Below are 19,153 nucleotides of genomic sequence, written 5' to 3'. Positions count from 1 at the left end.
AGGAAATAATTCTTTTTTTTTTATAGAACAAAGAAGGGAATGGATTTATTTTTTTTTTAAACGGGAAAAGAACAAATTCTTTTTTTATAAGGAACTTGCCAAACACTAGGTATACCTACAGCAAAATCGAACGTACATTGGTATGTAATCGAATATAAACAAATAATATACCTCCCTAACATTATTACTATTTTTACACATAGTAACTACAATGAGTGTGTTGTGCTTATATAACTGCACAATGCATACTTATTAGACAATTTGTTTTTCCTACAACCATTGACTTGACTTCACAGCAGTATGCGGATGTCAGCTTACTGTTTGTTTTCTCTCTGTTCACACTTAACATAGATAAAATGTATTCAGATGCTTTGACATCCAATTAAATTCTTAAGAAAATGGACTGTTGTGTTACTAGAATGTCAGTATAGTAAAACTACTGCAGTGGTTTCGTTTATTATTATTCTGTAGGAAAACCTTTATAGGAACGCACTTAGTTATTAAGTGAAAACAAATCAAATTAAAAAATGCATTTAGTGTTTATTAACTTTTTAACATTTGTCATATCAGCATTCATACAACACCTACTATTCTATTACATTCAATATACATATTTATACATAGTTAAGTATATTTGTAGTTAAATAAAATAAGTGCCTATAAGTAATAGGCTAATAGGTAGAATTAACTTATAATAGTTAGAAATGTATCTATTTTTAATTCTTAAATAAATCTTTGATTAAATGTTTGATTTCAATAAATTGTTCTCATTTGATATAATATTATCTAGAATCAAAATAAATAAAATATAAAGATTAATATTATATTACAAACAGCAAAACAAACCTAAAATAACACATAAGCAACCAAAAATTGACCTACCACCAACCCATCCTCTCACTAATAATTTATAATAAACACAAGTATTATTAGTAATACTATAACTCTTTACTCACCATAATAATCAATTAGTAGGTAATTTATTTTCAAATTCATATTAAGCACCTACCCATCCCTAAATATTAAAAAAAAAATCGAAAAGCAACTGCTTCTAAAAGACCACTTTTGTTTTGCTACTGATTACAAAGATGTTTACTTTGGTATAGTTTATGTTTTGATATCATTGGCTTTTAGACCAAAGTATAATTATGAAATATTTTAAGGTTGAAGATACTTCAAATATTTTGCAAATAGAAAAACTACATAAATGATATTGTATACATATTGAATAAAATAGGTAGAAAATAACTTTAAATATATTTAATTAAAGAAAATATCTTACCAAATATTTGAACCAACTCCATTATTAAAGTTGTATTTATTTCATATAATATTGTATCGTTACTGCAAAATAAAAAAAATGTGTTAACATAATAAGAAAAGTGTATTAGTTACATTAAAAAACAAGAAACAGATATGTAATAAGTAATAACTCTTAAATGACTAAAAGTAACACAAATAATGTTGTAAACATACATTGAATACCTAGGTGTAATATTAAATATTATAACCATTTTAGACAAAGGTAAAAACTTGCAACCAAAAAAAAAAAAACACTATTGCAAACAAAACCTTTATTTATTAACATCTAATTGGTAAATATGTATATTTGTCTATTGTCAAATGCTAAGTTTTTATTTTTCCTATAGCAGAGAGATTTTTCTAACAAGTAGTCAAGCTGATAGATTTGTTAATGCTATTTTAAATAATGTGTTCAAATTTGCAACTATATGTACAAATAACAGTAATGTTATCATTTTGACTATAGTTTCAAACTTGAAAATTGTGTTAAATTTAGTGCAAAAACACACATTTAACTTTTTATAACACACGGTAGTTTTTATTTTAAGTTCTAAATAGATTATACGTCACTTTTGACTACCTAATTAAGACTGTTTTAATGATACTGCCTATATGGTTATATAATTTTTATTTTATGTGAACAAAGAAATTTTAACACAGACTTAAAATAACTACATAAACAACATTGTACACATCTGACCATTTTATTTTATTTTTGTTCTATAAATATAAATTAAAATGATTGTATTTATAGTATTGAGCAGATAAATTTGATTGACTCGAATTGTAGGCAATGATTTGTGTTACATACCTTGTTGAAATTGTAGAATACAATAAACATTATTAAAAAATAACAGTTGATAAAATTACTAATTTAACTCTTATAAAAAAAAATATGATGTTTTGTTACATTTTTCAGTAGGTGGACTGGTGAGGGGGCTGGGCCATTTTTAGAGGATGCTAAAACCCTCCCTGGCTAACATAGTTAGGTAATACTAAAAGTTACAGTTATAAATTAAGAGTTTATAGTTAAAACAAATCAAACAAATATAAAAATAGGTAGGTACCTATCTAATTTTATAAATTTTATTTACTGAATGATACTTGATTTTTTTAATAATTGTTATTGTTTACAATATGATATGCTACCATTACATGCTGGACCCACATTTTTTAGTTAAATTCATAATATTTGTTAAATAATAAATTCAAAAAAAGGTGGAAAGTAGGTGACAGCTCTACTGTGCAGTAGTTGTCAAGTATATTTTCTAATTGAGCAAATCACTGAAATGTATGTGTTAAATTTAAATTTATTGATAAATCATTGCATATAAAAAAAACCATTCTGAAAAAAGACGGTCTGGCTCAACCTATATTACAAAGTATATGTTATAATATATTTATATCATTACAAAGTAATTTATTTTAATATGTTAGGTTGAATAATAGGCAATAATAGACAAAATGAATAGCAAATTTTCGTGATTTTGACAAATTAAGTCAGTTTTATTTCAATCTTTATAAAATAAGAGTAATTAAGTAATACTTTGCTGCACATTAGGTGTCTAGAGACTAGGTAATTACTCTAATGGATGTGTTAGATTTGAATTCAATATTCATTGTATACGAATCTTTGTATCACGATTCTGAGCAAAGACGGTTAATCAGTCTATAATATATTACCAAGTAAATTCTGTGATATTATTGTGATTAAAGTAATTGGTTTTACTATTAGGCATAGTATTACAGTAGGTTAAATACATTTTGCCAAAAAAATGTTTTTGAAAATGTCATTGTGAGTATACTGTATACAATAAAATAATTTACACTAATAGTCAAAGTACCCAGGAATAATATTTTAAATTACAACAAATGAACTGAAATAGTTATTCTAGGTTTTAATATAAAATTTTGTCGAAATTCGAACTTAAAATGTCAGTAAAAAAGACCCTTCAAAATTTAATTTAATTTTGTATAAATCTTTAAATTCTAATAAAAAAAAAATTGTTCACACAGATCTTTAAAATTCTCAATTACTATTAAAACTACTGATGAGGAGCCTTGTGAAAAATTTTCAAGCTTTTTGACTCCACAAATAACATTTTATTGACATTTATAGAATAAAAAACTAAAAGAAATTCAAACTTCAAATGTCTACAAATAACTCAAAATGAGTCAAAATATTATCATGTAAAAAATGAAAAAATAAACATTTTATGAAAATGTCAGTTTTATCTACGGTATAGTTTTTTAGAGTAACACCAAAAACCAAAATCTAATTCTGTTAAAACCAATTTTGAGGTAATAATCTCAGTTTTTCATTAATTGTTTGTTTGTTGTTGCTGACCATGCATAGAGCATGATATTTTTAATACCATGTATAGAAAATAATAGTATAGACTCTTAGTGAACATTTTAAGTATCTGCAGTTATTCTTTACTTTGTTTTTTAAGGATAATATGTCTATGGTAATGGGTTAAGTAGATAGGGGGATTAGATGATTTGAAAAAGCTAGCAATTACTATTAGTTTAATCAATATAAATATAATATTATATAATAATATATTACTCTAAACCTAATCATTAAAAATGTAAAAGCATTTGATATCAGATGAATCATTTTGATTTTGAAATAACAATATACGAGTATTAGGTATAATAGATGTATAAATAGGTGACAAGTGTGTATACTGTATATTAATTTACCCTAATTTATGATTGAGTTGCTCATAGTAAGGTATTTAATATTTTGCCCTGCCCCCCCACAATTTTTAAGAATTTTGAACAACAAAATAATTTTGATGAAATTCGTCAAAATTTGAATTTAATATTGCTTATAAAAATAATAATCTATATTTTATTGTTTTGAAAACAACTTAATAAGCCTTCTATTACATTTTCAAGTATATATAAGTGTGTACTTGAAATGAATACGTATAGACCTATTCCTGTGTTTCCATAACCATTTTAGTTTTTCCCAAATCCTGAAAAGTTGTGGAAATTGTCTACTTTTGAAGTAAATATTTCCTCTGCTATAAAAATTATATTCAAACACAAAAAAACCAACCAACATATCATTGTAAAATCAACATACCTCCATTTGGAATCTAAAAAAAATGCCAAAATTCAACAACCTATCTCTAGCCACAAATATGTATAACTTTATAGTAATCATAAATCGTTATAATTAACATATATTATGTCTATAATATACACCATAAAATAAGAATATATAATGTTATATTTTATAATATCTTACTTTTTATATTTTTTAATTATTTCCATTGTATGAAGTCCATCTAAAGCAGATTTGATTACATCTTTAGTTAAACCGTAGGGATGTGTGTGTAATTCTTCAACCTTCATATGAATTAATTTATAAATAAATTCCTCTGATATTATCTTTTGAGGAGCCTAAAAATTACAATACATTTAATAAAATATAATTTAATTAATTAAAGTACTGTAAGATTAGTTACGTTTAGCAAACAACTATAGATCAGTCTATAGCATATTACATAAGGATTGATTGTTAGATAACGAAGTAGTTCTTTCTCTTTTTCATTTATATGAAGGTAAATTGAAATACTATGTTTAAAATCCTACAAAAAAATGTGTGATTAGATATATTGATGTGAGTATGAAGTTTATTTCATAAAATTGTAGGGGGAACATAAATAAAAACATAGATGCAAAATGATCAGACTTACTTCTTTCTGACAGCCATGAAAAAATACAAACTCAAACTCAAATAATTTTCTTAATAAAAAAAACTTTCCCTCTAAGTCCAAGATGTCTAAAATAAAGCAAATATTACAGTATGAATTCTATTAAAACCAAGGTCTGACATTAATGGGTTAATAAGTTAATTTCAACTTATTAACTTAATTTACTAGTTGGATGGTTTAATTAACTTAACTTTGACTTAACTCATTTGCTTTTACATCAGTGTTTCCCAACCAGTGGATTGCGGTACCCATAGATATTTTCTTTATATTTTTTTTTTAAATAGTGAAAAACATTACGACTTATTGAGGAACCGTATTATATCGTTAATGAGCAAAACAAAGTCTTTATAGTTTTTGTAAAATTGAGATGGTTTGCGACCTATAAAATATTGTCAAAGTAGTCTGTGGTAGTAAAAAGGTTGGGAAACACTGCTTTACATTAACTTAAATCAATTTCTAAATTTTTTATGTTCTCAATTAAGATTATTTTTTTTTTTTATTACCCAGAAAAAGTGTTATTTATATTAATATTGTGTAACGGTTTTTAATAATCATAATTTTGTAAAATATGGGAAATATAATCTAGTAGAAAAAAATATCTATTTATCAAGAATTTTATATTTTTATTTATAGATAAAAATTATTTATTATATTAAATAACAATTATTAATTACTAATAATATAGGGGAATTAATAAAAATTAGTTCCCTTTAGAAATTAATAGCTATAAGCTTATAAACCTACAATTATACTACTACCAATTAGTTACCATTAAGATTATCATGAATTTAATATAATTTATACATAAATATTATATTAATTAAAATCATAAAAATATATATACAGATATATGTTATATTTACTAGGTAGGTATCTTATATACCTACATATATATTAAACATTTATACGGTTATTCATCCCTTTATTACATAGTTGCTGGCTACAGTATTATTTACTATTTATTTTCAGTACTTAATACTATCCAATAGTTGCATGTATGCATGATCGGCTACATATAAACTTGTATGCATTTTTTTTAAGTTAACTTAAACTTATTAATTTAACTTAAGTTGATGATATTTGCTAATTTAATTTTTAACTTTATTGACATGCTCAAAATGGTTGTTAACTTAATTTTTGATGTAAATGAAAAAAAATAGTTAACTGAGTTATAAATTATAATATTATAATACAATGAACATCCAAATTATTTGATTTTTAATTAAATTAAAATAACCGATTGCCTTTATTAAAATTGATTGAAGGTAAAGTTGCATAATAATATATAGACAGGGATTTTGGTTATACAATTTGGCGGGGCTAGTAGTATATAAAATATAGGTAGTTAATATGATTCTAAAACAATATATTTATTTTAAGTAGAAACTGTATCATAAATGTACATTTCCTTAGTATTAATTAATTTAGAAATAAAGACATAAAGTATAAGTGTACCAAACAAGCATTTGATTTGTTTGTTATAAAAGAACAAATCATTTTTGGTTGGTTTTTCCATTTATAGAAATCTAAGCAAAAATACAGACGATAAAAATCCAGTGTACCAGTAACAATTCAGGTTTACCCGACAATGTCAAATCTTTGATGATTGTATAAATGATAGACATTGGGTCAAGGTAAGTAAACTTAAATGGAATAAAATAAATTATTAAATTAAATTAATTATATTTAAACTTATTAAAAAAATTGTCTGGCTTTTTTTAAAAGTTTAAAAACTGTTACATAGTTATTTAATAAAATCTATTTATTTAAATGGTTTAGATAAAATATTTTATCAACTCATCACTTACCATTTTTCCAAATAATTTGACATTTTGAAATTATAATTATAAATGCAATATTTATAATAAAGTGTAATGTAGGATTGACGTAAATTTGATTTAAAATCAACGGGAATGCATTATCGAACAATTCACTTTTAAAATTTAGATTTCCTATAAAATAAAATAATTTAATATTTTATTAATCTATAAATAATAAGAATAATATATGTATTTGATAGAAGTTAAGAATATCCAATGGACAGTTTTAAAATACGCAATGAATCATGATTCATGATTAAAAATAGGTATCACAAATTATATTATTTTCAACATAGTAAGTATATTTTTTCATATACAAGTGTTTAAAGTTTGAAAAATGTATTTATTTTTATTATTGTAGATAATAATTATTTGTTGAAATTCTAAGCTATATTTAACAGACCAAAAAATGGTAAGGATTTTTCTAATTTTTTGTTTAATTTCCAATGTAGCTAATAAATACATGCAACTTAAAGGGATTTTATTGAACCAAAAACGACTTAATTTTAAAACCAATTATATGAATGTATTGCTTGCTCAAAATCTAAAAGTATTTATATGTTATCAACAGACACATTATACTAGATTTATTTTAAATTACAGTAATCGTAATAGAAAAAATTTAAGTTGAAGATAATTTTTGGAATAAAATCTACAAATATTAATATAATAGTTCCCGAAAAATACAAATATTATAATTTCATTTATTTATGTTAGGAATATAATGTTCATGTTAATTAATATTGTATAGTTTTTTTTTTTGTATGTGATAGTATGTATTGATGTTTACCTGAAAAATGAGTTGGATAAATGTTGTTGTGTTTCAAATAGTTTTTTTGAAAATGTATAATATTATCCTTCAATGTTACAAAGTGTTGATGTAGTTGAATGGTATCAATAATTCTTCTAGTAATATCAATACCTGAAACATATTGTAATTTGTATTTTAATGTAATTTAAAAATTATATTTTTGTATTATTATTTATTACTTATGGTATATAATATAATAAATAATAATAAATTAATTGTAGTTAATAAATATAAAAATAACTTAGTTAAGTTAAAACAATGGTTCTCAACCTGAGGGGGACACCTTAAGAGCTGTAAGGAGGCGAGATAAATTCAATAAATAAAAAAAAATTTATTATATAATAGATGATTATACATAGTAAGAGAGGATCTTAAAGCTATGGAAGGAAATTGTACAAGATTGTGAGAGATAGAGAGATGTAGAGATTCAAAGACTCAAATAAAGTTATAACTTATTATATAATATATCTTCTTATATATATAATTTTTCTGTATGTGTGTATGCCACTGAACTCCTCTTAAACGGCTGGACCGAATTGAATGAATATTTTTGTATGCATTTGGATGACACCCTGGATGGTTTATATTCACAATTGGATCTGATAGGTTAGGAGTTGCTCAAACAAGGATATTAAGATTTATGAATAAAATTTTTGTTTATATACGGTTGCTATTGGTTATAGGAGAAATATAAATAAATTTAGTATAGATATTGATATTTTATTTTATTTATTGGTTGCCTGCAGTGGTTCATTGGGCAGATCAGGTATAGGCATGCATACAATTGAATTTTCACACATTGCCTACCAAAGTGGCTGAGATGCACTTGTAGCCGCTCAACCTGTCCGAAATCAAAATAAAACATATTATTTATATAAACTACTCATTAAGCGGGGTCCGCAATACAAAGCAGGTAGGCATAATATACTGCTCGCATTATCACCATTGAGTCTCATATAAAGTTGGCATTTTTAACGGGCAACAAAGTGCACAGGATCAGCTAGTATATATATATACATAAAGATATATCCTTTATTAAATATACTTCAATCTTATAGCGGCGACCCCCTGGTGAGGGGACCTGACCGATATCACTAGTACATGGACAGTCCGTTACCTATATTATGACTATGTCGGATGTTTATAATTAGGGAATTTTCTAGTTTACAAAATATTGGATCAAAATATATGAGTTAAAATAAATATTACAGTAGATAATAAATATATATGTTTACATTAGACAATAAAATACAAAGTACAACTATAGAACTGTACAAGAAAAAATATTTTGGTACATTGTTCACTTAATTTTTTTTTCCAGGACTTTTATTTCAGACTATCCAATAAAACCAACATACCAAACACATAATATAATTTACTTAACTTTAAATTTGATAGTTAATATAATCATTCAAATATTAAAGTTAAGAACACAAGATTGTCTATGCTGGTCACACATTTGCTAGGTTACACAAAAGAGAAAATATATAGTGCATTGCCATGCCTTTTAATTTTATTCAAATTTATTTCTAAGTAGTTAAACATAAAAATATGAAATACATTTTTTACACAAATATTTTCAAAAATACTTGAAGTCATTAAAAATAAGTGATTATAGGTACCAATTGTTTTTAAATATATGGGTTTTATTTGATTGAGAAAAATATTTTATTTAAAATAAAATACATTTTTCAATTTTTATGTTTACATTGAAAAGTATCTAACTATAAATGTACACTGATTCTTAGGAGTAATTAAATAATTATCAGCTTTGTAAAATTGTTAGTATTAAATCATTTTTGAAAAAGTTGATTTAAAATTTTAAGCCTATGGTATTTATAAACTATTTATTGATCAAGAGTGTACTATATTAGAGTATGTAATTTCATTGAATATTAGTACCTATATTGCAACTGTAAAAATGTATAATTAACACATCCCAATATTGTGTTAGGGTTATAGTTAGATAATAAGATAATAGTTGTATATGCTATTGAATATTTAAGAGCATTATTGTAATATTTACCTTGTACTTCAATTTGAGCCCCACATTTTTTAAATAGTGCACTTATCCAACTTACTTGATTTATTATTACATCTAAATGAATAGCTTCAGTCATATTTTTTGATAAGTTATAAATCAGTGCAACTGACAAAATGTTAAAGTATGATAAAATCATATTATGTTGTTGCCTAAAAAAATAAATATTTTAACAAATGTATTATATTATTTGTTGCTTGCAATTCTGTACATAATTTAAATCGAAAACTATTTACCTATAAACAATTTCATGAGCAAGAGTTAATATAATATTATTTTCATTATTTTTCCCATTTGCGTTCATATCTCTGATATATTTTTGAAGTGAAAGGGGAGAAGCAAAATTAATATAAATATTTCCATATTGATCATCCATATTTTTAATGCTATTTATTAATCCCTAAAAACAATTATTAATATCAGATTTTTAAGTAAGACATAATAGATTTATAATACCAAGTCCACTCTTAATCAATGCACTTTCAGTTGTTGAAAAAATAAATACAATTGATTTATTTAAAAATTTAAAAATTATACATATATTTATTATGTCCTTGGATCAAGAGCTAGAAGTTTAATTTCCATACTCCTGGTTTAAAAAAAATGTTTAAACTTATTTTTAGTGAAAAAGTGCACATAATTGCCACAAATATAGATTTATTTTCAAAATTTAAATTGATGCTGAACAAATCTTCATTATTAGACAGAAAAAAAATGACAAGACACCCATCATTAATTGCCTTTAAATTATATTATATTATTCCTTACAAAAGATTCAGCTCTGGTATATTACTTAACTGTTGAGTTATTTGTGACAAAGTATAACATTACTAATATACCATTGTAATACTGTATCATAGTATATAATAGTAAAATATATATGCATTAATATTTAATGTGTAATATTAATATACGTTAAAACATTTCTTATTTATTAGTTTTTATAAATTAGAAAATTAAAATTGTACCATAGATAACTGGTGGGAAGAGGTGCTTAGAAGTGATAAATAACTCCCAAGCTCTATTTCAACAACCCATTGGCCACTGTTATAAACAAAAATAATAAAGAAAACAATGTGAGAAAAGAATGTTTTCTTTATTTAATGTCAAGTTCAGTTCCCTCTTTACTCTATGGCCCACATAGGGCACTAGCCAAGGACCCCCATCTGGCTGGAGGCTCCGAATAATAGACATTACAATTTTAAATTAAAACCTGTAACGTATTAATACGACCGTTTATAAAAAAAAATGGTAATTTTAAATAAATAATGCTTCATTATGTGCAATAACACAAGGTTTAAAATTATTAATGTATAGTAACAAATAAAGTTATCATACTACATAAGCTTATAATGTTTTTATTAAACCTTTTTCAACATTGGTCTATTAAAAGGGCCCTTAAGTTCCTGGTACCAATGAGCCCGTACAAAATCTTAGACGATTCTGGTCAAGTTATTTCAAATTGAAGTTATAATACTAATAAGTTCTACAATATGTGAATTCAGTTTTTCAAGTAGGCAATAACCTAAAAATTGGTTGAGGACAAGTATGTTATAGCAACAATTTGCTGACTGTCCATATTAAATATTGTGAGGGATGTATCCAATAAAATGAAAACAAAATAAGTGTAATATAAGTACAGTACAAAAGCAAGGAAAATATTTTTAAAATATATCAAACATATGTTATTTGTATTTGTTATATTGTTTGTAAAAATTATGTTGTAATAAATAATAATAAACAATAAGACAATTATTTATTTAGTAAGTATAATTTAATATTAGTTAATGTACACAAAGAAAATAATGTTGAAGTTGTGCTACAAAAATTTGTTATTAACATTTTGAAATTTATGTGTGAGATACGTGAATTAGTGAGATGAATATACATCAATTTAGCACCTCCTATAATTTGTCTAGTAGCACCTATATATTGTATGACACCAATTTAATTAACTTGCTGAATGGTTTGAAATAGATATTGTATTTTCACAGCCTAAATACTCATAAGACATTAAAATGTCTTCAATTTTATTTATTAAAATAGTTGTTTTCAAAACTGGTTAAAAAAAAAAGTCTTGTGTACAAATTGTATAATAAATGAAAGTGTGATTTGGAAAAAACTTTATAGCTCTTAACACATTTAAATAGAAATGGTTGATTTTGTACTACTTATTAGTTATTATACATATCTACATTACGGAGCTTATAATATGTTATATTTTAACTAAAAATGATAAAATCAGAAAAAAAAAATCGCTGTATTTTTCTAATGGAATTTTAAAGAAAAAAGAGTAGTATAGTAATAAATTTATACTAATAAATTACTACACTCCGTCTCAAAAAAGAACAATCACTTTTTGATCATCATAAATGATGTAATTTAAGTGTCGAGGACAAAATACTGAAGCTATGACGAGAATCATTGGCCGGACTGACAACAATTAGTTAACCGACTGAATATTCTCTTTTGAGACAGAGTATGTAATTTAATTTCTTAAATACTATACAAGGACAATTTCTGTATTAATATTTGATATTTTGATTCTGAACCTCAAATACAATAAAAAATACAATTCAATAAATTACAATGTAAATAAATAAATAAATACATTTTTATATTGCATACCAACGTTGTTTCTTTAGGTTTAGGAATTCCTAGAAGTTCATAACTAAATAATTTATCCTCAAGTATGCGGTCATAATTAATTGATATTGGAATAATTATGATATCTTGAACATCATTTTTTAATAAAACATTAACAATACACTTAAGTATCCCTGAAAATAATAAAAATTTTAAATTGTTAATATCATGAAATTTTCAAAAAATGTTTAAATTAAAATGCCCTTTTAAGCTAATGTATTAAAACAAATTAAACCTAAAATCATAAAACTTATAAAACCAACCAAACAAAGCAATAATTACATACACTACATACATACTTAAAAATATTTTGGTTACAATTTACCTAGCTTTGGATGAATAGACTTATTAGATCGACTGCGTGTACCTTCAATAAAAAACTGTAAGGGCGAACTTTCATAAGTTATTAAGTGTTTCACATAGGTGTACAATACTGATCGGTATATAATGTCTTGTGCATTTTTTCCTCGATGCAAGAAAAAAGCACCACATTGTTTCAACACATTTCCCATTATTTTCATATTTTTAAAATCTATGAAAAAAAATTAATTTAATCAGTTTTTTAAGGATTAAATATATTTCTATGGTTTAAATTTGTAGTAAGATAATACCATAAATAGCAAAAACAAGCATAAATATAATAAATATACTAACAATAAAACATTACATGCAAAATAATAATATACAGTTATTTTTTACTTTTTATTTCATCACAATACCTTGACTGTATGACAAATAAAAAATGTAAAAAAATACAAAATAAACAATTTATAATAATATAAATAACTAAAAAAAAACTTAATTTATAATAATTAGGTACTTATGTATATTATTGATCTGTCCAAACTGTAGTAGTATGTTTTTACTCATACAAAATTACAATGATTTAATTTATTATCATACTAAATAATACTAATACATACTGACATACAAATAATTTAATTTTCAAATACATGTGTTAACTATTTCTAACTCATAATTCAGCTTATTTGTAGTACTTCAAACCAGGGATAGGCAACTATTGAAATTGTTGTAATTTAATGACTAAAAGTGTATAAACTACAAAATAAATTATGGTATGCAAATTTTAGTTCAGAAAATGTATCAATAACTATCCTGATTATATTTAATTACCATTTTATTGGTATATATAGAATTTCATTTCTAAAACTTAACACATTGCATTTAAGACATTGAGTTATTTGTTTCACAATTTTTTTTCAAACATTAAAATATATGTTGGCCTATAATTTCTTAATTTCAATTTCTGAGATATTATCGATCCTCACAAGACTGTTAAAACATTTAAAACACACGTGTAAATTTAAAAAAATCTACAACGACAAATCAGCTCAAGTCTTATATTTTTCTGTAGTTTAGTCTAATATATAATATTATTTGAATATGCATCTTAAATTTGGCACTCAGTTAGTATTCTACAAGCTCAACATATATTTTATGCTCGAAATAATTCTCTAACCTATAAATGCTGTTTTCAAAGAGTTGAATAAGATCATTAAAAAATGTTTTTAATTATTTGTTTAAATTACTCTCAAATGACATTGAAAAACATTTAGATTTTAAAACTAATTCATCTAATTCAAGAAATAAATTATAATTTTATCCTTCACTGCTTTATAGTAAATTCATAGTGTATACACTATCTTGTAAATAAAACTCATGTAATTATTCTTTGTGCCATATTTCAACATTTATATAAATGAAGTATATTCTATCATTTTGTAACTTCTATTTTAGTTTTCTAAGAATTTCTTATTTTCATATCTACAATGTACATATAATGTTATGTTTTTAACTGTTTAAAATTACTATAAATCTGAATAGGTATCATTATATTAAATATAATATATTTTATTCTTAATTATCCAACATTAAAATTGTTACATAATACATATTCAATAATAGTACAAATTTATTTCTGTAGTAAATATAGTTCATTATTATTAATTAAAATACACATTTTTATTATTGTTTTAATTAAGGAAATATGTTTTTTAAGTTGATATTAAACTTTTAAATATTTTATAGTTTTTAAAATGTAAGGTTTTTTTACTATAAATTGATGGTTAAATATTTACTTATATAATTTTATTAGTTTTCCATACTAAAAATTTAAATCTTATGGTGGCAAACTTTTATATTCCAGTTACCTTAAGTTGCCAACCCCTGATTTAGGTCAATTTCCACATACATGAGCAATAAACTCAAACATTCTATGTATAAAAAACAAAAGCTCATAAAAATAAATTACAACCAACAATTCTACTTTTTTTCTAATGTATGATTATTGTAAAAATACCCATTGCTGCAGCAACATATGGAATATCAATATTATAATTGAAACATATGAATGCCATTAATATAAAATCTTGATAACTTCTATGACTTGGAACAAATATGACTGGAGTTTTGTTAAAGTTTGATTTCATCTATTATGTTTTCAAAATAAGTAATCATACAATTAAATACTTAAACTAATTTCTTTAAACTTAATAATTCATAAATAAACATTTATTAATTATTTTTGTTATCCTATACATTAGTTACACTTACATTTTTTAATGTATTATATGCATATAATTTGTTTTGTTGGTCAACACACTTTTATTTTACTTAATAAATTAGTTAACCTTTTAAATATTTAACTTATATTATAGATACCCAAAAATATGAAATTAATTTTATACATTATCTTTAGGGTTATTTGTAACAACACACAATTTAACTATAAGACTTCAAATATAATACATAATAAATATTATTTAACAATGGTGACATTACCGTTAACAGTTTTTGTTCATTTATATATAAGCCTTGGAGTTTGGATTTCAGAATTTTAATTAAAATAAATCCCATCATTCTAATAGTTGTATTTTTTTTTATACTCTGAAGATCTTCAAGTATTTCCATTGCCTTGTTTGTAGCATAATCTAAACTAATACTATTTGTTGGTATTTCCTAAAAATTAACAACATAATTAGGTATAAACCGCTAAAATTTGGGATTATGATCAGTAGAGTCATTTGAGATTTTAATTGCTAAAAAGCCAAAAATTAAGCAAAGCCAATTTTTTTTTTCATTTTAAGGCCACTTTTTCTTTATTGTATTAAATATATGACGTAATTATGGCACATCCATAGAGCTGAAGTGTTAGGTATATTTAATATTTATATGTTAAGTCTCAACATGAATAATTTAAGTATTTAATTATTCAAATTTACAAAAAAATAATAATTTGAATTTAATTTATCAATATGTAAAAACACATCATATTTAGATGATAAAAACAAGATCAATTTGAATGGTAAAACAAGTTTATACTTACTGAAAATATATTATAGTAGAACCATATCAATAATAAATAATTTATAATATTACAAACCTTCAGAATTGTTAGTTTTATATTTTGTTCAAGTATTTTTTGTTTTTCATAATTTGATAAATGTGTTCCTTGAGAGTTCAATGCAAATTGTCCAGTATTCAAAGTTTTGAATGTCCATTTTAAGTCACTATTACTCTTTAATGAAGTTAAAATATTTACAAATAAATTGTAATCTAGACAATCCATTAAATTGCTCCTGAAAATAAAACGTAGGTAGTTAAATAAAGTAAAAAACCATAAATATTAATGTCAGCTTAGTATTAGGAACAACTGTACAAGTCAGTACTAAAAGGTTTTATTTACTTTAATATAATAGTAAGTACAAATTGAAACGTGTTATTAAAACCACAGTGTTTTAAATAAGTAGTAACATACTTACATTTTTAAAGTACCTATTTTATGTATACAATATATATCTAAATCCTCTTGTACTTTAATGATTAACTATAATTCAATCCACATACATTAATAGGTATATTAATTAACATGTAATTCTGCTTATTGGTTAATTGATTGTTGGTGTAAACATTTAAAATATACACAAAAACAAGGATAATCCACTCAGTGGCTCCATAATGTGTAGAAGTATATTATTTAATGTTATTTTTCCTTATAAACAATGATAACATAATCATAATATTATAATCCTATCTAATAGATAATCTGTTATCATGGGTTAAGTATGAACGATGATTACATTTAAAAATTTTAAATGAAACCACAGATATATATGTATTAATATATGTATCTGTGAATGAAACCTGGCCATTACTCATTACTCATTAGAGCATTAGGACATTTTATTTGTCTATGGGCATTAGGCCCACTGCCCCACGATAATAAATATGTAGGTAATAGGTTTATCTTTAGTTCATATACAATAATAATATATTTTATGATCTATACAAGAGATGGTAAGTCCATGACGCGCGAAAAATTAAAATACAACATTGTTTAATAATAAATAATAAGACCACAATTTTTTTCTTATTTAGATTAGCATTTACATTATGGACGCCTGAAAAAAATCAAAAAACACGTTATACACGAGTACCTATATACTAGTATCAAAATCAAATGTTTTGTGGTGAGTGGTGGGTCGTGTGAAGTAGAAAATCCGAATCCGTTTCTATTCATCATTTTTTTCTAAATTGATTATTGATTATTATCATACCTATAATAAACCAATTTATAAATTTGACATTCTGTATGGATGCAAAGACACTAAAGCTGAAAGGAGGCGTGTCATTAATTTTTATTATATATTTTAAAAAGTAAAATTAAAAAATAAGTTACAAGTTAATAACAATCAAGATGGTATTTAAATTTTATAATATTACTTTCAAAACATAGTAATTATACCTGTATAGAAAATCTTCTATAGACATGAGGTATGACTAATTAACATGAGTTAGGAATATTGGTTATGAAAAAACAAGTATGTTTAAAAGGAATCCCAGACGATAAGTCCGGGGACAAAAAGTCTGGATTCATTTTTTTATTGTCGGACATAAGTCCGAATACACTTTTGTTGTCAGACTACAGTTATAATAATTTAAAATAAGTCTATAATAGGTAGGTACCTACAAACATCGTAGAAACTTCGTATAAAATGTATACACACTATTGTGTAAAAATAATTTTTTAGTACCTATGGTTTGATTTTGGGGTGCCAGGGCGCCAGGCTGACCGACCTATGAACAGTTTAAGAAAATATATATACAAAAATTTAATAACAAAATCGGGATCCTACTCCTATTAATTACATTGATTAGTAATTACTAATTACATATTATAATTATAGATGTAAATTGAATAGAATATTTTTAATTTTCGGACTTTTTGTCCGATGATAAAATAATGAATCGAGACATTTTGTTCGACTTTTTTTAAAATGGACTATTTGTTCATGGACTTTTTGACCGTTTACCGTTTAAATGTACCTGCTGGTCGAAATCGTATACGGTAATATGAAGTAATAGGTACTTTATCAGAATATTTACCGACAACATTTATATTTAATTTCCTTTTGTAGCATATTTTGGTACATTTCAATAAAAAATTAAATTTGTCTACAATCCATAAAAATATCTATAATATGAACTATGAGAAATAAATAATAGAATACATTTGTGAATGATTTCATGCACCTTTCCAATGTACTGCTTTTAGCTTCTATCGATTGTTTACTGCAATTACCTACGTTACTGAATAAGGTGCTTTGCGGGGTCTCAATTTTGTTTACATGACTATGAGGAAACTATTGAATTATCTATACCCCTTGGGTATTAATCACACATCTTCATGATCTAGTGCACAAATGCACAATTTTAAATTTTAGCAGAATGGTTGAATATATATGTAACAATACTGATTAAGCATGAATAATATTTTAGATAGTAAAATTCGAGCTCCTTTTGATGCTATATTTTCTTGTCTTCTTTTTAAATAATCACGTGGATTGGTTCCAGTAGTAGTCGTACTAAAATTTGAATTAAAGCAATACTAAAAAAATTGTTATCTATTTTTAAATTTTTCATTGATATTAGAAATTGTGGTATTTTTACGCAAACCAGTTTTCGACAAAATCGAAATTGTCTTTTTGATATGAAACAAATATCTGTAGATATTTGAAATTTTTATGAAAAGTTTATACAAGTATTATAGTTCATTATTTTTTTACATTGATTAATAATAAACAATAGTTTATGTAATAAGTTACCTATCAGTAACGTAGCTAGCCAGCGAGAGGAGCTTTAGACCATAAAATATCAAAATCTCTATAGGTACCCGTTAGTACCTTGGGCCTAACAATTAAATATTGTAGGCCCCTCCCGAAAAAAACCCTCGCTACAGTACTGCTATGTATAGACATTGCAGATTTTAAGAAAAAATCGTACATTTTAATTGTCAATAAGCAGCTTAAAAAGTGTCATATTATTTTGAAAAACTATACCATGTATTTAAAATTCTAGTATTAAATATATGGTGACAATGTCAAGTATCTACAGACTACTGCAGTTATTGAAAAATAAAAATGTAAAGTGAGGTGTAAGTGCAGTGAACTTTTTATTTTTGGGAAAAAAACCATTACCGAAGTTTTTAATCAAAATTTTTTTACTGCTTCAAAGGTGGAAAAAAAGACGAACACATCATTGAATCTAATACATACAGACAATATTAAAAATGCAGTAAGTAGGTACCTATTTTATTCAACAGGTAATGAAATATCAGTTGCTAAAAAATGTTTATGATAACTGATAAGCCATAATCAATTAACTATATTATGCATAATAAATAAAGTGGTTAATTTATAGGTACATATAGATATAATATTGTATAATTAAGACATGATCCACCGTTATTAAAAACAAATTGTATTCATAAAAAACAGTATAATAT

The 19,153-nt window shown here is 24.2% G+C and overlaps 1 protein-coding gene across 2 annotated transcripts; it reads right to left on the bottom strand.

The window, feature by feature from the left end:
• Window positions 1-520: 520 nt before the first annotated feature.
• On the bottom strand, window positions 521-16,368 carry LOC111028635 (dihydroxyacetone phosphate acyltransferase). Of its 2 annotated transcripts, XM_022307368.1 has the most exons (15): window positions 16,131-16,368; window positions 15,752-15,947; window positions 15,151-15,327; window positions 14,669-14,798; window positions 12,674-12,880; window positions 12,331-12,482; window positions 9,939-10,102; window positions 9,688-9,854; window positions 7,641-7,772; window positions 6,839-6,982; window positions 5,013-5,098; window positions 4,782-4,904; window positions 4,562-4,716; window positions 1,283-1,344; window positions 521-786 (listed from the first exon to the last, which is right to left on the bottom strand). In XM_022307368.1, coding segments are annotated over exons 1-15 (1,944 nt in total). In that variant the 5' UTR covers window positions 16,133-16,368; the 3' UTR covers window positions 521-739. The 2 variants fall into 2 exon arrangements, with proteins under 2 accessions (XP_022163060.1, XP_022163065.1); XM_022307373.1 differs by lacking the exon at window positions 6,839-6,982.
• Between the last annotated feature and the right edge of the window lie 2,785 nt (window positions 16,369-19,153).

The sequence above is a fragment of the Myzus persicae genome, unplaced genomic scaffold (genome assembly GCF_001856785.1).
Source record: "Myzus persicae strain clone G006 unplaced genomic scaffold, MPER_G0061.0, whole genome shotgun sequence".
Lineage (NCBI taxonomy): Eukaryota > Metazoa > Arthropoda > Insecta > Hemiptera > Aphididae > Myzus > Myzus persicae.
This window is presented reverse-complemented; position numbering and strand designations above follow the sequence as displayed.